Source organism: Peromyscus leucopus, chromosome 22 (genome assembly GCF_004664715.2).
Source record: "Peromyscus leucopus breed LL Stock chromosome 22, UCI_PerLeu_2.1, whole genome shotgun sequence".
Lineage (NCBI taxonomy): Eukaryota > Metazoa > Chordata > Mammalia > Rodentia > Cricetidae > Peromyscus > Peromyscus leucopus.
In genome coordinates, this window is record NC_051081.1 from 16,537,646 (window position 1) to 16,560,163 (window position 22,518).

The 22,518-nt window shown below is 43.9% G+C and overlaps 1 protein-coding gene across 4 annotated transcripts in view; it reads right to left on the minus strand.

The window, feature by feature from the left end:
• Nucleotides 1–18,619, minus strand: part of Gtf2a1l (general transcription factor IIA subunit 1 like) — a 35,167-nt gene extending 16,548 nt beyond the window's left edge. The window contains exons 1-6 of one of the 4 annotated variants that reach the window (XM_028893092.2): nt 18,514–18,619; nt 16,172–16,273; nt 15,861–15,978; nt 6,044–6,099; nt 3,299–3,383; nt 660–1,249 (exon numbers count right to left, since the gene is read on the minus strand). In XM_028893092.2, coding sequence (XP_028748925.1) covers nt 660–1,249; nt 3,299–3,383; nt 6,044–6,099; nt 15,861–15,978; nt 16,172–16,273; nt 18,514–18,534 — 972 coding nt within the window. In that variant the 5' untranslated portion in view covers nt 18,535–18,619. Of the gene's footprint in view, nt 1–659; nt 1,250–3,298; nt 3,384–6,043; nt 6,100–15,860; nt 15,979–16,171; nt 16,274–18,118; nt 18,236–18,501 lie in introns of those variants that run through there. The other 3 variants (XM_037197964.1, XM_037197965.1, XM_037197966.1) reach the window with 3 other exon arrangements.
• Nucleotides 18,620–22,518: the final 3,899 nt, after the last annotated feature.

Sequence of the window (22,518 nt, forward strand, 5' to 3'; positions counted from 1 at the left end):
CCCTTGAAGGGGTAGAGGATGAGGATACAGCTCAGTACTTGCCTAGCATCTGCCAGGCCCCGGGTGACATCTTAGTAACATAAGAGACAGAGAGAAAAGAGAGGAAAAGGAAGGACCAAAGGAGGGGAAGAAGAGAAGAAAGGAAGAAGAGAGAAAGGAAAATAGGGAAAGGAGGAGAACAAGGAGAAAAGGTAGAGAAAAGGAAAGAAGAAAGAAATTGTAAATATTCTGAAGATACAATGTCAGGTGGTACATAATTGTCCACTGTACAGACTGCGAGCTGTGCTAGGGGATGAGTACTCTATTATCTGAGCATGATGTTTCATTTTCTATATAACACTAAACTGGATAAATGGAATTAGCTGTAAGAGTTTATGTTTGTAAAGAGAAAACAATATTGCCTTTGATTTTAATACATTATTCTTTAAGAATTTCATATAATTTATTTTTATCATACTCACCTCCCACTTCTTCCCTTAAGTCAAACTGACTTTTGAAACTTACCATGACACTATGAAAAAATAGAAACAATTTTCTATGGGAAAAACAAAACATACATAATTCTGATTCGTCTTCCACCTCAAGAGAACAACCTAGAATATCTAACCACAGGCTACCGTCTACTTCCTACTACCAAGAAGATGAACACAGAACTCTACCTTCTCTGACGCAGGGAGGCTGCCGGGCTCCTCTGTTTTCCTCAGTTCCTTTAAGGAGTCACATCCATACATCCTGTCTTTAAGGCCATGAAGTTGGGTGTCGAGCATGTGGTGATGGAGAGCTCCCTGAGGGCCCTGGGGGAAAGGACCACCATGCAGGTTCTGAGTCATGTTTGCTGAGACACCCAGCACCGGCTCCAGGCTAGACTCTGTTAGGGTGACATGAGGCGGAAACCCCACACCTGGAAGGTTGATGTACTGAGAGCTTTCCTGTGGCCTCAGCAAAGTTTCCGGCACAGCCTTATGCTCATTTCCAGGGAGACCACGCCTATCGGTGGTAGCATTTTCTAAGTGTTTCCTCTCTACTGGAGTGGAATGCAGAATGGCAGGCTGTAGCAGCACAGGTTCCATTCGGTGCGACTTCTCGGGAGCTGCTGGGAGCGAGCAGGGGTGCAATGGCGGAACGCTGGTCTGTATGAGTGAAGGTTGCCCCAGCTGCTGCAGGACTTGCTGAAATGGGTGCTGGAGAATATCTGTTCTTCCAGAAGTCTGTGTCACCATGACTGGTACATTAACTTTGTAAAGGTGACCTTAAAAAGGAGGAGGAAAAGGTAAGTATAATGCGATTCTCTTTCAGTTGTGTGTGTGGTGTATGTGTGGTGTCTACAGGTGTGCTCACAGACACCAGAGAAGGACATCGGTGTCCCATGCTGTCACCCTCCGCCTCATTCCTAAGGCAGGAGCTAGGCTGGTAACCAGGAAGTCCCAATGGTCCTCCTGTCTTTGTTCTGTGCGGCACCAGCTTTTTTCATAAGTGATGGGATTTGAACTCAGGTCCTGAGGCTTGCTGTGTGAGCGCTCTTACCCACTGCCATCTCCTCAGCCTAGTCTAAGAGAATTCTAATTTATTTCAATGAATAAATTGATATATGAATAAATTAATAGTGAATGTCTCTAGGAATTATTTTAAGATATTTTGTGTTTTCTGCAATAAATATTCATTACTTTTAAAAAATACCCTTTTTTAAACTCTAGCCTTTCCCCTCCTATTTTTAACTGACATAATTTGGTCATACAGGCCACCAATATTTAATCCACGAGTCTCTTCTACTGGAAAAATGGATGTTATTGACGCACAACAGAATTTTAACAAGCAGTCATGGAAAATGTATTGCACGTACTTAAGATTTGCATGACACAAAGTCTCTTCTCTCTCCTTCCTTTACACTAACACTCAGAAGGAAGCTATATTTTAGCAGTGAATTAGAAACGTAAACTTCACAGCAACCCAAATAAGTCTGCACATTTTTCAAACCAAGAGAAGGTCCTGCAAGTCTGTCCTTTCTACTAAGCCATGAACTGTGGAGTAAGAAAGGAAGCAGGAGTCGGGCAGCCTTGGTTAGCACTACAAAACAGAGGTGCATGTCTTAGTCAGGGTTTCTGGTGCTGCGGTGAAACACCATGACCAAAAGGCAAGTTGGGGAGGAAAGGGTTTACCCGGCTTTTACTTCAGCATTGCTGTTCATCACTGAAGGAAGTCAGGACAGGAACTCAAACAGGGCAGGAACCTGGAGACAGAAGCTGATGCAGAGGCCGTGGAGGGGAGCTGCTTATTGGCTTGCTTCCCCTGGCTTGCTCACCTTCTTATAGAACCCAGGACCAGCAGCCAAGGGATGGCACCACCCACAATTGCTGGGCCTCCCCCATTGATCACTAAATGAGGAAACAAAACGCCTTACAGCTGGATCTCAAGGAGGCATTTCCTCAGCTGAGACTCCTTCCTCTGATGACTCTAGCTTGTGTCAAGTTGAGGCAAAGCCAGCCAGTGCACACGCTTTCACTTTATATTTGCTAAAACTGAGATGAATGGGTCGGCAAGCTGTCTCGGAAGGTGCCGTCCCCAGGACTCTCGTGATGGAGGGGAAGAAGCAGCTGCCACAGGCGTCCTCTGCCCTCCGTGTGCACACATCTCCACCCCACAGACACACACATAAATTAAACATGACTCTACATTTTTGTGTTAATTTTTTAAGATTTATTTTATGTGTATGAGTGTTTAGCGTGCATGCGTGCGTGCATGCATGTGTGTGTGTACCATGTGCATACAGTACTCATGGAAGTCAGAAGAGGGCATCAGAGTCCCCTGGACCTGAAGTTATGGAGGGCTCTGAACTACCAGGTGGATGCTGGGACTTGGACCCAGGTCCTCTGGAAGAACAAGTACTCTTTACCACTGAGCCATCTCTCCAGCCCCTAATTTAATGTTTTTAATGAAAAACAATAAAATTAAGCTGGCTAATTTGAATTGAATGTGAATACATACTAAGTCTCTAATTCCTAGGAAAGAGAACTGGGGATGAGCCGTAGGACAGGTCCAGCTCAGTGTCTTCTGTGCTGCATTTCTTTCCTACCAATCACAACTGCTATTTATTTTCTACTTTGGAAATTTTATTAGAGGCTCCTATCACCTCTAACATACAGTTTACTAAAACTCAGGAAATCTTTCAGGAAGTGGAGGGAGGCTGTGAAGGGTTGATACAATCAAACTACATGAGAAATTCTCAAAGAACAAATACTTGTTAAAAGATCACATCACTTAATGTCCATGCTAAAATGAATGTCCTTAGAATAGCTCTCACCAGAGGCGGTCTGCAGGGTCACACCCGCTGGGACGTGGATCGGATAGCCAGGAAAGGCAAAGTTCGCACCACAGCTGGAGGTATTCTAGACATAACAAGCGTTTATTAGGAAGTTATAAAAAGATCCAAACCATATATTTTATCACACTATCACAGGGACTCAAAAGTATGATTCTCTAGAACACCATAGTTTGACTACACTTAACATTTAAGGCTGGACTGGACCGGTAGCTCAGCAGTTAAGAGCACTGGCTGTTCTTCCAGAGGACCCAGGTCCTCTGATCACTAATTGCTTAGTCCTCAGGAAGTCTCATAGCATTAGTGATCACAGTTATCATAATCCTGGCACCCACATGGCAGCTCACAACTGTAACTCCAGTTCCAGGGGATAGGACACCCTCACACAGACAAATGTGCACATAAAAAATAAATAAACATTTAAGGCTAACTTCTCTGACTAAACAGCATGTCAACATTTGGTTCAAATCATTCCATCAAGAGGAATTCCACTGCAATAGTTAGCCACGGGTCAATAAATCATAACGACTAGACTGGACACCATTCCATAACACTGGCCCCATGCACAGCTCTGCCTGAACCTCGGATTCTCAAGGGGCCAAATGTAAGAGTCATAACTGTTTGCAAGGATCTTCCAGTCTAAATTGATCTTTAGCTGCATTTTAAAGTAAGATATAATAGTGCATCTATAATGTATAATTTTATATGATTAAACCTAAGGTTTTTAAAATCCACTAAATGGAGACAAAGAAACATTTTTGTCTATCAGATCTGAAAAAATGTAAGAGGTAAGAGTGAATTGAAGTTCCTGAAAATGCCAGATCACTGTTAATAATTCTGCAAACTGATTGGCTGGTTAGAACTTCATCATCATAGAGAGTTGGAATGTTGCAGATTGAGAGCCAAAATTATCTTGGAATTTGTTTAGTTGCCATAACAGCCATGTATCATCCACCTATGTATCTGATCTAACATCCTTACTGACAGTTTGAACCTCTGGAATCTATAAGAAGGCACTAACTTCCCCAGCCCAGAAGCCAGGAGTGTCTTCAAACACCTCTAAAATCTACCACAGAGATGTCACTTTTTTGCTATAATCTGACTGCCTGATGTCCTTATCATGTATTTACTAGATACACTGGCTGAATCTTTGTTCTGTGACTATCAAAGGTCATATAAACATTTCTGTGATAAGTACATCATTCATGGCAGCCTGATCCTGTGTGCTTAGGCTATGGTCACTCTCTCCCCTAAAGCAAGAGCTGAGTTCTACTTTGGCATAAGCAACATGCAGTGTTGCTGAGGGCGTGGTGAAAATTTGCTTTTCTCAGACTGACTGTTTCTATAGCATGCACGCTGACTGGGACAACTCTTTGGAAGGACAATTTTGCAAATACCAAATGAAAGACATGCATGACCACTATCTCAGAAATTCAACCTCTAGGAATTTACCTGATTATCTCACAAACAGACATGTGCAAATATAACCAATAAAATTCTATTTTAGAAAATAGAAAATGTCCATCAACAAAATATTGCCTAACTACTATGGCAGGTCTTAATTTACTAGCAAAGAGAGTTGTATATTATAGTAAAGGAGAGTACCATGGGAAGAAAGGAGGGAAAAAGGAAACAGGGAAGGAGGAAGGGACAGAAGGGGGGATAAGATCACAGAAACAGTGAAGAGCAATTCTACTGTGTACCTAAAAGATAATATAGTATTCAGGAAATAAGTTAGTGGTTCCATTTTAAACAATTACAATGATTATCTGTGGGGAATAGGCTCTTTCAGGGTTTGCTTTATGAATTTGTTTTTATTTTTTACAGAATAGTATTTTTGTAATCAAGGAAAAAGATATTTCCATAAATCTTAAAGACTGAGACATCCCACTGGTCTCTCATCAAAACAAAGCCATTCTCAAGAAGACCCTCATGGGGGTGCTATCTTAATGAATAAGGCAAATGGCTGCCCGCTAAGACTCGCACCCTGGAAAGACAGCGTGAAATAGTTCATGGATTATGACCATCAGTGCCGTGGAAGAGAAGGAAATGTGGAAGTGTACCTGTCTATCTAAAAGCTACTCGGTTTTCTTTTTTTTTTTTTTTTTTTTTGGTTTTTCGAGACAGGGTTTCTCTGTGTAGCTTTGCGCCTTTCCTGGAACTCACTTGGTAGCCCAGGCTGGCCTCGAACTCACAGAGATCCGCCTGCCTCTGCCTCCCGAGTGCTGGGATTAAAGGCGTGCGCCACCACCGCCCAGCGTAGCTACTCGGTTTTCTATACATACAAATAATTTTATTTCTTGCCTCCAAGGCCTAAAGAAGAAAAATAATTCTACTTCACCCAAGTAAAAACAAACAAAAAAGCAAAATATTCTACTCAAATACAATGGAAAACTATCAGATAACTACTCTTGAAGAAAAGAAAATCGGGAAAAAAATAATCTCCTTCAGAGGCACCAGGTACGTACTTACACAGCACATTAAATCCCCACACACTGTAGTTCCAGGAATGTCCTAAGCTCAGTGAGCAGGAGCACTCTGGGAGAGCAGGGTACGGGAACACTCATTCACTCACTCATTCACTCAAGGCTCCTGAGGTTTCCAAGGCATAGAGACCTCTGCCGACACCTCTGGCTTTCCACCTCTCCTCCCACTCAAGCTGAGGGCTGTCAACTCCGTCTGTGCTCCACCGTCTGCCAGCCCTCAGTGAAGGGACAAGCTACATACCAGGTCTTCCGGTGTAAAACTCGGGAGAGGTCTACCAGCGGGGACCAGCAACGATGCTGCATGGAGAACAAAATGGGGCACAGCCATTAGAACTTACCTCTTTACATGGCCACATGTAGACTGTTTCATCTTTAATATGTATTTACTGAAATTAATTTGTCTTGCACTATAGTCTGATCACAGTCAATTGTAAATTATTTCTTAAACATATTCTCAATGGATCACGTTAGACCAAGCTAGATTCTAAACATAATGGCTCCATGTGAGGGGGAAAGTATTAAACTATATTTTTCCTAGCAACTTTAAAGACGTTACGACTAAATTACTTTAAGTTATCAAAGCCAAAGATCTCATTAAAATAAAACAGACTGTACTTCAGAAATCCATAATGAAACACACAGATTGCCTTTGGTAGTCAGGGAAGCTCTAACTCTCCGTGACAACTTTTCACCAGGGAAAGAATAATATTAGAACATTGATGAGAGATGATACAATCGATAAAAAGCACATAAGCTGGGACAAACACCAACAATAAATAAAGAAAATGTGGTGACTGAGTGGAGGGATGTCTCAGTGGTTAAGAGCACGGACTGCTCTCCCCTCAGACCCGAGTTCTCCTCTTACACCCCATCGGGCTCACCTGTAACTCCAACTCCACAGGGAGTTGATACTTCGGACCTCTGTGGGCACCTGCACTCATGTGCACGTACACACGCACGTACAGATGTGGAAGCATAATTAAAAAATAAATTTTTTAAAAGAAAATGTGGTTCGCGTACACAATGGAATTTTAAAAGAAAAATGAAATCATGACATTTGCAAGAAAATGCTTAGAGCTGAAAGTCCTCATGTTGCTCAGAACAGCAGACAGCTCATGATTTCTATCACGTGAAACCTGGATTTAAAATCGGTGGATGTGCGCTCGCACGCCTGTGAGACGTATGTCTGTGTGATGGCACGAGGGGGGACCATGACTGAGGAGGAAGAGATCTTCACGGGGGAAGGGGGAAGAGACGGGAATAGAATATGTGACATGACTATGGTGAGGGAGAGGGAACCAGCAGAGAATGACGGGCGGGCAGGCGCAGGAGAGGACAGAGGGGGAGGAGCCAATCATATCAAAGGCTAATGACACACATGCAGAAAATGCTGTAATAAAGCTCGCTACTTTTGCATGCTAATTTAAAAATAATTTCTAAAAACAATGTCATTTTTGCCTCTAATGAAAGCAGGTTTTTAGCATGCTAATGCAGCCACGTATGTAGTGAGTGTGTTGTTAATTATGGCTTTTTCACACACCGCAACTAAGGAACATTGCCCCAGGTCTGTTTTTTTGACGCTAGAATGGCTCCATAGAAAAGCAATAGAGCGCTGTTTTCAGAGCTAACCATCCTCCCCACGTTAAGCAGAAGTGAGGCTGTGGATGACAGCTAATGAAGCACACAATTATTTTTATCTTCCACTTATCTATGGCTCTGGTTATTAGCAGGCATTCTGCTAGAAAAGCCAAAGGAAGAACTGGAGTGTCAGGAACTCAGTGGTATTAGTCATGATTAGCTGGAGTGAGCAAAGCAGAAGCCACTCCAGCTTAAGCCCTGCTCTTGAACATAAAAAACTCTTCTTCAGCATCTGAAACGCGAGAAAAACCAGCAGTGACCCTTCTCTCCTAAGCCCCCTTGTGATAAATCCTAAAGGACAATTCTCCATATTTAAGGGGCTCAAACAACGCTATAAGGGAACTGCTAACACTTCTTCAGAGACCCCAGAATCAAAGCCAGAACTGACGGACCTGGGAAGTTCCAGGCACCTCCCCCACACTTAATTTTAATATGAGGTTTGCAAGTTCTATCTCTACGTTAAACTTGCCTGAAAATTTAAAATATTCAACCTCGTTTCATAACCAAGTAACTTTTCATTAAATATGTATCTTAAATGAAGTTTTATAATTTCAGATTCCATAGATTTATTCTAGGAACATTAAACTCAAAACAGTACATTTTTATAATGATAGCAAGAATTTAATTCTACAGTATAATGTAAAAATTTTCAGCATAATTATCTTATCTAACAATATTTAAATTTGCAAATACCTTTTCCCAATCCACAACCAAAAATTCTGATACATTATAACATTTGCTTTACAATTCCTGATCTCATTTGGAGTCTATACAAATCTTAATATGTGAGCCACATGTATTAGTTAGGGTAACTATTGCTTTGACGAAATGCCATGACCAAAGCAAGTAGAGGAGGAAAAGGTTTATTCAGCTTACACTTCCACATCACTGTTCATCACTGAAGGAAGTCAGGGCAGGAACTCAAACAGAGCAGGAACCTGGAGGCAGGAGCTGGTGCAGAAGCCGTGTTGGGGGCTGCTTACTGGCTGGCTCAGCCTGCTTTCCTATAGAACCCAGGACCAGCAGCCCAGGGATGACGCCACCCACAATGGGCTGGGCCCTCCCCCATCAATCACTAATTAAGAAGACGCCTTGGGCTTGCCAACAGCTTGATCTTAAGGAGACGTTCTCTCAATTGAGGTTCCCTCTTCTCAAATGACTCTAGCCTATGTCAAGTTGACATAAAATAACCAGCATAGCACACGATTAAAAAATTCAATATCTGGCCATTTTCCTCTTGAGCACATGGATGTCCTCTGTCTGTATGATGACCTGCTCATGATCATGAATGTACACACACACACACACACACACACACACACACACACACACAAAGACTAAAAGAAAAATAAAATCGAGGCATCACATTTCCCACTGTAAGATAACACTGTAAAGCCAGGCACAGTGGTATGCACACCTACAGCCCATATTCAGGAGACTGAGACAGTGAAGATTGCTTAAAAACAGGAGGGGGAAAAGAGTTCAAGCCCAGCCTGAGCCCTGGTTTAAAAATAATTACTTTTTAAAATACTATTACAAAGACATAGGAACTAAAACAGTATGCTACTGACGTAAAAACATACTGACCAAGGACTGAGGAGAGAACCGTATAAAAGCCAGGTGGTTGGGGCTTTTAACCCCAGCACTGGATAAGACAGAGAAGGTGGACCCCTACACCAGTGACCATACACCAATGGACAGTGAGAGCCCTGTCTCAAAATACCAGAAGCTACCCTCTGGTCTCCTCATGGATGTATACATACATTCACATACCTATACCTATATATACATACACACAGAGAGACAGACAGGCAGACAGGCAGATGCATACTAAGATCAGTGGGGGAAATTATGAAGTTGTAAAATAAATTCAAATGTGTTTGATCAACAACTCCAACAAGGCACTAAAAGGGACAATGGGAAAGAACCATCTCCTCAAAAACTGGTGTTAGATTTTTCAAAATATTGATTGGCTACATGAATTTTGAAAAATATTGCCTTTTGTGCCCTGATAAGTACACCCCACATGATCCTTTTCTGAGATGCACTTCTCTTTTCACACTGAACTTGGCATTATATATATATATATATACATATATATATCAATATTTTATATATATATAATCAATTGGAGCAGACAACATCTTTTCCCGATGTTAGAGGTCATTATTTCAATTTTTGAATACTGAATCCATCACTTGTATTATAGGAAATATTTAATTTTTATCTAAGTTACAAGATGACTTGGTGGTTTATAACATTCCTTTGTTCATTTTCCATGTCCATGAGATTACAGATCTATGGGGTGCCCTCTTGTCCTCATCAACAGGTCTCTCCCATGATCACCCAAGCATTGATGCAGCAATGAATGGAGGTAACAGTTTTTCATAGTTCACAAGCTCCCCAGTTGTTCACACTGGGATTTGAGACTGGTATAAATTATCCCATGCCTCTAGGTTAAAGTTTATGGGATGACTTCCAACTATGAACTCACCTCCTTCAATAAATGTGAACCAATTCAGAAAAAAAAAATGATACTTGGAAAGCTGAATCTTCACATGTAAACTAACAACACTGGATCTGTCTGTTATGCCATACACACAAAAAAAAATTAACTCACATTTACAATGAAAAGAAGATGTAAGCACTAGATCTGAGCCTTAATACTCCCAGAAGAAGACATCACAAAATCTGGGACTGTACAGGAATCAGTGGGACTTTTGTCACTCAGAACTTTGTCACTAGGACAAATGTCTAGGAGAAACAAGATGGACTGATGTGGTTCACCGTTTCAGTCCACTGTGTTGTCTGAAGTAAGGCTAGCAGTGATGGCGGAGAGGACATGATGGAACAGATATGCTCACACCGTCACAGCCAGGAAGCAAAGAGGAAGCCTGCCCGAGAGCTTCCTCCTGCTTACCCTTTCATCCTCCTCGGGGCCCTGGCCTCCAGGTGGGACTGTGTGCACTCTCGGGATGGACATTCTGCCATGGGATAATCATTTCTGAGGATTCCCACACTGACCCAGCCAGAGGCGGTTCCACTCAACTCCAGGCTTCCTCTCTCCACACAGTCAGGCTGACACATAAAATTAATCATGACAGGCTACATCAGACGAAAGAACTTGGGCACAGCAAGAGGATCAGTCGACAAAAAGGCAACATGCAGCTGAGAAAATATCCCCAAGCCATATATCTGATAAAGGGTGACTATCCAAAATATGGAAAGAATTCAGTAGTAGAAAAACAAACAACTCAGTGTGAAAATGAGCAAAATATCTGGACAGACGTTTTCCAGGAAGATATAAAAATGGTCAACGGACATCTGCAAAGGTGCTTGGCCGCACTGCTCATCGGAGAAACACGAATCAAAAGGGCAGAAAGGTGGATGTAGGGCAGTGGTGGTGGTCTGCCTAACACACACACACACACACACACACACACACACACACACACACACACACACACGGCCGCGATTTTATCACCAGCACAGGACTTCTAGGAGATACACCTGACCCTGTAAGGATGACTGTCGTCAAGAAGAGATGAGGGGTGATGATGATGATGCAGAGAAAAGGAACCCTGCCCCTTCAGACAGGGTCTGGCTCCTAGCCCAGGCAGGTCTGCTCCTAGCCCAGGCTAGCCTGGCTCCTAGCCCAGGCTGGCCCGGAAATCACTTATGTAACTTAGATGGTCTCGGATTCCTGCTCTTCACCCTTCTGCTGGGATTATACTGTGACACCACACCTAGCCCTGGGCTTTCTAGCTTTCAAAAAAAGAAAAAAAGAAAAGAAAAAACAGGCAACACAAACGTTCTATAAGTCTATACAAACTATTTCTCAGATTCTAACAGCCAAGACTCTGTACATCACTACAACACAGATGAACCTAGAAGACTCCACACCAAGAAAAAATGCTTTGTGTTCTCATTTACCTTTAGAATCTAAAAAGAAAAGGAAGTCAGTGAGATGGATCAGCAAGCAACTTGTCACCAAGACCAACAACTGAGTTTGATCCTTTGGAAGCATGGTGGCAGGAAAGAACTGACTCCTAAAATGTGTCCTTTGACTCTCATGTGTGTCCCATGGTGTGTGTGTGTGTCTGTGTGTGTGTGTGCGCGCATGCACACACACACACACACACACGCACGCACGCACGCACGCACGCACGCACGCACGCACATACATACACAATAATAATAACACCAATAACAAATTGTAAGAAGCTACCACACCGGCCAGGCTTCTAGGGTCTGGGGCTCTGTCCCATCCTGCACACAGCAGGTGCTTATCCACTGAGCCACCTCCCAGACCAAAATCCATAGTTTAAAAGGCTCTTAGAGGTCCTCAGTTATTAAGAGAGCAAAGAAATCCTGTGACTAAAAAAAAAAAAAATGTTGAAAACTAATAACACAAGCTATTCCTAAGAAGTGGAGAACACAGCCAAAAAATATATATAACAAAGGAAAAGCGTGCTCTAAAAACAGAATTGAAGAAGTAAATGACTTACTCAATTGTGGATTTTGTTTGAGCTCGTTATCAAAAGAGATAAAAAGACTGTAGCAGTTTAGGTTATTTTAATCAGGCTTTTTAAAGCCTACCATGAGAAGATACAATTAAGAAGTACTTCAGTTTCATGAGGCTCTTTATTTGAGACTCTTATTGAAGGAAACCCAGAAATTAAGACAGATAAGGACAGGGTCTGTAGCATACTCTCTTCTCCAGCCTCTTCATTGTGAATTTCAAGGAAGAGAATAAGAAAAACTGTCTTATTTTAAATGTAATTATTTCTATTATTCTAACCTCCAAGACAGAATAAAAAAGAAGGCGCTGAGTGAAAACTAGCTAGATCCAGACTTCGTTGGGCTGTTTTGTGATTTAAATCACTGGTAATGTTACCATCTTCTGGGCAAAATGGAGTATTGCAATTTTTGAATGACAAGAAAAATGAGACGTTTTTTAACTGTGCTTTTGATAAAAGACATTCAAATATTTTCCTCCTTCTTATGCCTCACACCCTCTCACCAACCTCAAGTGAAAAGAACCCTCGGGGTCATTGGACTGAGACACAGAGACTACTTAACCACGCACAGCAGCTTCAACCTGTACTACCAGCTCTCAGAGCTGAGACAGAGGACAACTGAGCTCCAGGCAGCCTGGGCAATGACAGTCAGTTCAAGGATAGGTTCCTGCCTCAAAAAAAAAAATATATATATATATATATATATATATATATATATATATATATATATATATGTGTGTGTGTGTGTGTGTGTGTGTGGTGTGTGTGGTGTGTGGTGTGTGTGGTGTGTGTGTGTGTGGTGTGTGTGTATGTGTATGTGTGGTGTGTGTGTGTGTGTGTGTGTGTGGTGTATATGTGTGTATGTGTGGTGTGTGTGTGTGTGGTGTATATGTGTGTATGTGTGGTGTGTGTGTGTGGTGTGTGGTGTGTGTGTGTGTGTATGTGTGTGTGTGGTGTGTGTGTGTGTGTGGTGTGTGTGGTGTGTGGTGTGTGTGTATGTGTGTGTGTGTGTGTGTGTATACACACACACACACACACATATATGAGATTTGCAAAAGGCTCAACAGAGTGGTGGTGAAGGGGACATCCTGATAAAACAGTAGCGTGTGAAATGAAAGAGCTAAAGAAACAATCGCTGATAAAAAATGTTTCAGCATGTCAGCTTCACAATGACGCTCTCGTGTGTGTATGTATGTATGTATGTGTGTGTGTGTGGTTTATACACATGTGTATGTGGCATGTGTGCAGTATATGCATGTGTGTATGGTATATACATATATGTATGACAGTGGATGTGTGTGTGTGCAATCTATGCACATGTGTGGTATGTGCATGTGTATGGTGGGTGTGTGGTATATGCATGTCTGTGGTATATGTGTGAGATATATGCACGTGTGGTATATACGTGTGTGGTTGGTGTTTGCGCATGGTAGCTGCACATATATGCATGTGATACGTGTGCAGCATATGCACGTGTGTATATATTTTCATTGGCTACAGGAGAACATCCAGTGTCCTACTCTGTATCACTCTCTGCCTCGTACCTTTTGAGACAGAGTCTCTCACTGAATGTGCAGCTAGGCCAGAGGCGGCCAGCAAGTCACGAAAATCCTTCCCTCTCTCCACCCCTCACAGTCTGGGGTTAACATGCTTGTAAGGCCACATGCGGGTCTTCACATGGGTGCTGGGATCAAAACTCAGGTCTCACGCATGCACAGCAAGTGTCCTTACCACTAAGCCATCTCGCCGGTCCTCCTATGACAGACCCTCACGGAGCATATCATATCTTACAGGTTAGTGAGATAAAATTTGTGCTTGGTAATTCATCATGCATTCGCTGATTTATTTCATTTTCATCATTGATGTTGTACTTCAACTAATTTTGAATGGAAGGAGTGAGGCAGGATGGGAAGACTGAGAACATCAAAGAGGAAAGGATGTCGCCCCTTGACAGCCGAGAATCAGAAAACCCAGCCCAGGAGCTGGAGAGATGGCTCAGAGGACCCAGGCTCCAGTCCCAGCACCCACATGGCAGCTCACCACCATCTGTAACTCCAGTTCTAGGAGACTCGATGCCGTCTTCTGGCCTCCACTGGCACTATATACATAATGCACATGGTGCACAGACATGCAAGCAGGTAAAATACCCATGTACATAAAATAAAAGTAAATCATTAAAAAAAAAAACCACTATGGCTCAGGATCAGGGTCTGGGGAAAGGGCTGCAGGCACCGTGTGAATGGTGACCAAAAGTCCCTGAAAGAGCCCAAGAAGTAGGCCAAGGAGATGGGTGGAGAACATAAGGCACTGGGGGGGGGGGGGAGAAAAGAGAAGCCAGCAGCAAAGGCAGCGGGGAAGGACGTTGGCCACAGGAGGAATCGAGAACTCGGCCATCAGTAGGCTCTGCCTGGATGGGGTGACCTCGTCCACTCCTGTTTAAACATCTGGATGCCTCGCCATCACCTCTTTGCTACCCGTTGCTAGAATGAAGTGCTGTCTTGGAGCCTGCTAACCACTGTAAGACATTTGGTAAAGATAAATAAATAAAAATCATAAAGTAAATCCAGTCTCAGATCCTGCCAGCGCCTACTGTTCATCTTTGCTCTGTTCTGAATTGTGTGTCACCTTGAATTAAACTCATTTAAAAGGATATATGTGTACACACACACACACACACACACACACACACACACACACACACACACAGTCTTTTAAACCCCAACTCTGCTTTGAACCGCCTCACTCTGGAGTCTTTTCTGCACTGAAGTCAAGGATCTCACTCTACCTGAGTTGAGGTCCCTGACTGAGGTCCTCAGGCCGCTTGGGTGGAGGGTGCAGAGCGCTGTCTCTGTCCCTGTGGCCACTGAGCAAAGCATTCTTTTGTCTTCACCATGGCTGACATGACATGGGGAAATAAGAATTTCCCCAAACACACGAAGAATAATCTACTTATTAACGACAACCTAATCCAAATACCACCCTTCCTTCTTAAACACTGTTCTACTAAACTTCAACCAGCACCAACAAATCAAATCTATTTGTGTGTACACACCCACACACATGTACTCAAGCAGCCTAGAGCTTACAGGGATGAGGAAAGAGAGGAATGAAGAAAGGCCAGATAGATTAGTATCCGTTTGATCTTTTATTAGTCTTTACCAGTTTAAATTGACACACATAAATCTGGGCAACATTTTTCCTTAAAAGCAAAGGTCTAGATTTAGAATAAAATAAAATAAAATGCATATCGTTGATCCCTTGCTACTACTTCATATAGTCAAAACTGTAAGATAGCCTGAATTACCTCCATATTCTTTTCACTCTGTCTTGCTTCCAATAATGTACAAGGGAGGGAGGGAGGGGACAGGAAGGGAGGGGAAGGGAGGGGAGGGGAGGGGAGGAGGGAGAGGAGGGGAGGGGGAAGGAAAAGGAGGGGAGGGGAGGGGAGGGAGGGAGGAAGGGAGGGGAGGGGAGGGAGGAAGGGAGGGGAGGGGAGGGAGGAAGGGAGGGGAGGGAAGGGAGGAAGGGAGGGGAGCAAGCAAGCACAAGCATCTACCTTTCCCACTGTTTCTTCAGCAATGATGGTTGGGTTACGCCCTCACAACACCCAGTTGACTTCTCAGAAATAACAGTGGATGCTGTAAACTTACAAACTATATCACTTGTTTCTCTAGAGTACGGGATTGTTAAAACTAGTTTTAATAATGTGAGTTTTTTTAAATAAACTATACATAAACTATAATAGCTTATAATAAAATATAAACTAAAGTAAAATATACCGTGTCCATCTAATTAAATCATCTAAAGGTGAGGCCCTCTCTGTCTTAAGAACATCAATTATCCTGACCAACCAGGAATTTGTTCTGAAAACAGAAAAGGTCTTTGACGATTCTCTCCAACCTGTGGACTGCAGCGCCGGTAAACCATGTGGCAGCTGAAGGGTGAACAGGGGCGAGTGGACACTACTTCTGAAGAAGTCCTCTGTCGCTTTAGACTGTAAAACTTTGGTCTCCCAGAGCTGAGAGGAAAAAAAAAATACTGTTTTATTTTTGTTAATAGTGTTTTTAAAAAACACTAATACTATGTTGTTGTTTTTTTCCCTAAGCATCTAAGCTTTCAGTGGACAACACAAGGAACATATACTAACACATACTAAAGTATTATAACGGATCGAGTTTTGAAAACGAAACAGGAGAGACGTGAGCACAAACCTTCTTCAAGTCTTTTAACACCTGCTCTTCAATGCCCTCCTCGGCAAACAGGTCCCGAACACCTTCAATTACGTCTTCAATCACAGACCGGTAGAGTTTGGGCTACATGAGAGCAACTGTTAGAGGCTTTGGTTCTCAAATTAGAATGCACTTGCCTTAGACAGGCCGACGGGGGCGGGAAAGGTGGCTTGTCTCTACAGAGCTCTTGATGCTCTTGAGGAGGCCCTGGGTGTGATTCCCAGCACCCAAGTCAGTCACAACTCACAACTGCCTGTAACTCCAGCTTCAGGGGACTCTGGCGCTTCTCCTAATCTCCTGTGCACATATCCCCACGCAGATGCACACACATGCACACACAACTAAAACTAAATCATTAAAAATACACTCTCCAATCCTCGGTTTGAAGAGAACCACCACCACGGTTACTAAGTACGCCCTGCCCCCAGTACGGTCTTGGCTCTTTATAAACTGTGTTCACCGTCTGTCATCCCTTGCAGGCCCCACCCACAAGGCTGAGTCACACGGCTACAGCACACCTGGGGTGATCTCACAGATGTGCGGGGTGTGCTATGCTCATCCGTCTTGACGTTCGTGTATCTAACCTTCCTGTTCCTTTTGGAAAGGGAAATTGGAGGCAGCTGGGAATAAGCCCCTGTTTTCAATCTACCATTTTCTCAACGTAAACGGACCGTTAGAGAACCACCATGGATGTAAATTAACTTCAGCCTTAAAAGCGGGCCACTCGGGGCCCACCCTGCTCCCAAAGTAGATGTGGAGAGAGGGTTGTCCTAACCCTACCCCTGCGTCCCGGTGAATGTCCTGTGACAGTAAGTGCACAAAGAAATAGAAGGTGTTAAAATCATGCCGTGAAACAAAATCAGGCAGGCTCTACCCAGAGTCACATATTATACCAACAGCACAAGAAACATGTGAAATATACTCGGCTCTTCTGTTCTGCATAAAATGTGTCCTGCCTAGGTCTCCCATGCAACAATACTGATCCAGGTGAAGGCCACAGACCACATGGTCAAACAAGAACTCCGGTTGCTCTTACTCTGGATTGCCTAAATGCAGCCCAAATGAAAACCGTGGACTGCTTTTCCACGCTTCCCACAAAAATACTCTTGCTCCAGGAACAGCGCATTTTCAACTAATCCTTCCAAAGATCCAGGGTAAGTCTATGAACAGGCCAATCAGTAACATCTAAATGTTAGTCACAGGCAGACCCATTAAGACTAAGTGCTCCCAGATGAGTTGCTTCTTTTAAAACAGTCTACCCTGATAAAGGCTTCTAAACTGACGGCTGGGATTTAATCCCAGCTAAATGATCACACTCTAAGAGCTGGAGGGGAAAACTCCTAGGGCTAAAAACATCTTTTAAGATCTTCCCTTGGAGTGTAACAGTGGCTGTCCAAAAGAAGCCAATAAAATACAATTTTCCAAAAGCGAAGTAAGTATTGAACGTAGTCTCTCTTGTAGGACTATCATTAAGCTTCATATTGCTTTCTCTGTGTTATCTTTATTAAAACTATATATAGTCTGGACCTCCATATTACCTGTGTCTCTAAAAGAAAACATATTCTCATTTGGCAGTCACACTCAGGCAAACTGGTACTTTACACTTCTTAAAGCATCATAAAATGAACATACATGAGTATGTCTCTCAAAATGGAACCTTTTTGTGCTGCATAGATACACATGGAATTTTACAGACACAAACCTCATTGTCTTTCAGGAAATGTGCCTCTGTTGATACTGGTTTTGCCCTTAACTTGGGGCTCTCACTTTGATGGAGGGTCTAATAAGCGCTGTCTTGCTGGTAAAATCTCACTGTGAGGTTTTGAAACCCTCAAGGCAGTGTGTGTGGCTTTCACATTTAAGCGTTAAGATCTTAAGGGACACGGAGAGGCAAGATCGTGGGGCAACAATCCAAATCTCATCACCTACCATTCCAGGATAGGGAGCAATACAGCGTGAACTCGCTATGTCCTAATCAAGAACTAGATTTAGGGCTGGTGTTTGGGATGAGAGGAGGCGGTGGAGATCCAGAGTCGGAAGCCAGACTGGGGTTACTTCACACATTTAAAAAATAATAAAAAGGAAGGGAACGTGGAGGAAACCATCCTGATGGAGGGTGGGTGCTCTGCCGCTACACAATTTCTGGGCGCCCTAACCTAGGTAGCCTCAGTTGGAGTGGGAAGCACAACTTTTTCCAGTGGCACCAGGGCCCACGTGGCTGTCTTCAGCTTCCTCTAACCCATGGTGAGACAGGGTGCCTATCCAAATCTGCGACTTGTCATGGAGGGCCAAAGGGTGTCGGCAAAGCCTACCCGCCTCCTTACCACCAGGTTGACGAAGGCCATGCCAGCGGCTCTGCGCCCGACCGTTTGCGCCTGCGCCTGCGTGGCAGAGAGTCGCCAGGCTGGCTTTTGAACCGCGGCGCTCGTTGCTGCGCAACCGCGAGGCCGCTGGGGGGGCGGAGCTGAGTAGGGCGGGACAAGAAAGAAGGCTAGTGATTGGAGGGATGGAGTTTGGGCGTGGCACGGGTGTGGTAGGCGCCTGACCAGCTTTAGCAGGCTAAGCCAGCCTGTGCATTGGCAGATGGGGCAACTTCATCTTTGAAGGATGTAGGGAGAAGAAAGAAGGCAGATGAGTTATTTCTGCTTTTATCAGTTTGTCATGCCTCCCTAAACCCCGTTCCCAGCTGCGCTCCATGCTGCTATACAAAAGTGTGACGAGAGACACACTCTTCTATAACTAGCTGTTGAAGTGTGGGCCAAAGCAGCTGCAACTTCACCTGGGAACCTGTTCAAAACACAAACGGGAGCCTTAAAGACGCTTGCTCCCAAGCCTGACCCGTGTGCTAGGAGGAAGGTGGGGCTCTAGAAGCTTGTCCGCGGACCTCCAAGGGTGCGCGAGCAGGCCCCCAGACACAATCCATGCATCAACCCATGGAGAAGAATTAATACAAAGGACTAAGGACCCATGAATGCAAACACCTCTCCTGAATCAGAGACTGGCAACCAGGGACCCGGCACACGGTGACTTCAAAATGTTCTTCGGATGACTCTGGTGGGCGTTAAAATGAGACCCGCTGTCCTAAGACACGCTCAACATTGGGTCCACATTAACATTACCTGAAGAGCTTTTTCTTTTTAAAGGTTTGGTGCCTGAGTCTCCCCCAGAGCATATGTTTTTAAAATGCAGCGAACATGGAGACCTACGGTTTAAACCAGGTCAGCTCAGCTCCCCAGAGCAACTCTTTTGCTCCTCAGGCAGAAGTCTCCATCTTTACCCTGTAATTATATTCTCTCCTAACCGCCCCCCGCCCCCTCGGGCATGGAAAGATTTAACTAGCTAAAGCTGAAGATGGATTTAAGCACACATAACCCCACTAGTTCAACAAGGAAAGAGCCATCTACTTCCATGACCCTGCCTTCAAACAGCCTTTTCGATCTGAAGATAGATCTCCGCCTAACAGATGGTTATGTGATGATTTAAAAATCCCATCAGGGTTTAGAGTTGACTGGTTATTTGTGAGTGTAAGGGCAGTAGAGCTGTGTGGGCTAGCCCACTTGGAAGAGGCTTGCCTGGACCAGTTGTAAGTTTCTAGCAGCTGATTCATTTGGTATCGTTTAGAAGACTTTCCCCAAATTGAAAAGTACTGGGAATTTATTTTACAAAAAGCCATTAAGTATGTGTGGTGATTTTTAATGGTTATGTCTCTCTGCGTGGCAATTTACTACCAAGAATATTCAAAGTGACTTACCTTTCACCCAAAATAGAAAAGCTAAAAGCAAGCATTGATTCCTTCTGATATTATAAAATCCAATTAAATTATTCAAGCTGGGAAATAAGAAAGCTGAAAGGTCTCTTGTTTTCCGTCTTTCTCTCTTCAAGGTTTTAAAATTTTAATCCTAAATGCATAGAATGGGTAACAATCTAACATTTTGTGACAGCATACCATTTCCTTGTATTTCATTATGAGCTATAGAGTAGACCATGTGTACTTTTAAATTTAAATTTGGATGTTGGTATGGTACCCATAAAGAGTGTGACTAACAATTGAATTGTTAATGCCTGGTATACTTGATACACTTTTTATAGAAAAGCTATGCAACGTTGGATGAACAATCTCAGCGACTCTCTGTTTGCCCCCTTGTGTGTCCAAGTGGTCACTGGCAGACTCTGCTTTGGACCCTTCCCAACAGCGAGGGAAGTGAGCTTGAATCCAAGATCTAAGTTGTTATACCTCAGATATGAAATGTCTCAAAAATACAGGTGTTAAGGCTCAGTATGCAAAGCAACAGTGTGCCCAGATGTGGCTTCCAGGGGTTGATTGGGTCACTTTTGTCGTTACTCAGACCGAAATACATGACAGGAATAACCGAAGTTGATGAAGACTTATTTTTATTTGTGGGTTCAAAGGATTCCGTCCATCAAGGCAAAACAGTTCAGTTCGTTGCTGGAGTTGTTGCTGGCAACGCTACAAGCTAGGTGCCATCCCCCATCCTCAATAGACTGATTAAAGAGACACATAATGGTTACAAGCTCAGAAAGGGGATTTGTTCAGTGTGATCACACTAGGATGAGGAACATGTAAGGCGACTGAGACGCCAATGTCCACCTTAGTGTCTTGATGTGAGTTTTAGTTTCAAACAGAACAAAAGCTATCTGTAACTGGGCAGTCCCTGTCAATCAGCTGTGGTCCCGCCCACGACTGACCCATCATTGCCTCAGCGGCAAGGTGGTCTGACAAGCCGGCAGCACGGGAGAAATCTCTTTTCCAGAGACAAGCTCCCTTCTGTCACCAAAGTCCCAACCTTTCCCTTCCCCTGCATGAGCCTCCTGGGAAATTCTAATTGGCATCCATTGTCTCAATCATCTGATAGCTGAGGGGAGGGGCATAAGTGTCTGTCTCGAGACATCTCAGCAGAGCAGGATGCAGAGAAAGAGGGAAGTGTCATCCCTTGTTGTCTTCCCCTTTATCCTCTCCTGTTCTGACTGGACTCCCAGCCATGGCATGGCATCATCCATGTTCAGAATAGCTCTTCTGCTTCAGTTAATCCTCTTTAAAAATGCGCATGAGGACATGCCCATAGGTGTGCTTCATTAATCTTCTAGGTTGGATGAAAAAAAAACAAACAAATAAAAAAGGAAGGATGACTGCTCCCAGGTACAGTGGAGAAGGTTTATTGTAGGTAAAGTGAGAGCATAAGCCAGATGCAGGGACATCTGTAAGAGTCCAGAATGAACATGACCCTGAGCTACGTGAGGAGAGGAGAGGAGAGGAGAGGAGAGGAGAGGAGAGGAGAGGAGAGGAGAGGAGAGGAGAGGAGAGGAGAGGAGGGGAGGGGAGGGGAAGGGAGAGGGAAGAGACGGTGAACCGGCTGCAGCAGCCAGGAGGCCCGAAAGAGAGCAGACGGAAGGACCAGGTAACCAAAATGTCTGGATTATATAGGGAAGGGCAGCCCAGCCCCTGGGCTGGAGAAGTTTAGGGTAGGGGTAAGGGTATGCCAGCCAGAAGGACCTTGTTACAAGTAGAGACTGAGGGGTGCTGGGAGAACCCGGCAGCCAGGTCCACTTCGATATGTAAAATAAGCACCTCAGTTAGCCATTTGTCCAGGGTTTGAGACCTAACATCCCAGCCTTTCTGTTGATAATAAATGATAAGTGACGATGTAATCTTTTCTATGCTGATGTCAGGGTGTCATTGTTGGGGACCCAAGAAAGCTGGAATGCTGGCCAAAGCTGGGGGAAAAACAGGCTGCTTTCCTCGCTGTCCAGGCTCTGAGGGACCATCTGGGGCTAAGGAAGTGCAGGCCACTTTGGAGCAGTTTGTGAAGCTGGACCACCTGGGGCTAGCTGCTTTGGAGCCATCCAGGATGCAGAGGCTCAGGCTTGTTGGTAAATTCTGTCAGAAGCACCTAGGGCTGGTGACTTTGGAGCAGTCTGCAGTCTTTAGATGATGGTAAGTCTGCTGGAATAGACAGACTTTAGGGACAGAAGGTAAAGTTAAGGAGTTTAGGGGAAAATTTTTATTTTGGGTATAAATTTAAAATTTCCAGGCCCGTGTCCTAGTAGTTGGGGGAGGGGAACCTCAAGACCAGGGAAAGGGGAAGAGATTCCACCCTCAGGAATAGGCAGGTGGGGAAACTTAGGCTGTTGGTTGACTGGAGTACTTATCAGGAGTCCCGTGACCTGTGAGACATAGATCCAAGTCAGCACCCTGAAGCTTACAAGATTTTTTTTATGTTTATGAAAAGAGATAAAAGTTTTAGATATATTAGTATTACCACTGTAATAATCCACAATGTAGAAAAGGCAGTAGACTCATGCCTTTGAGT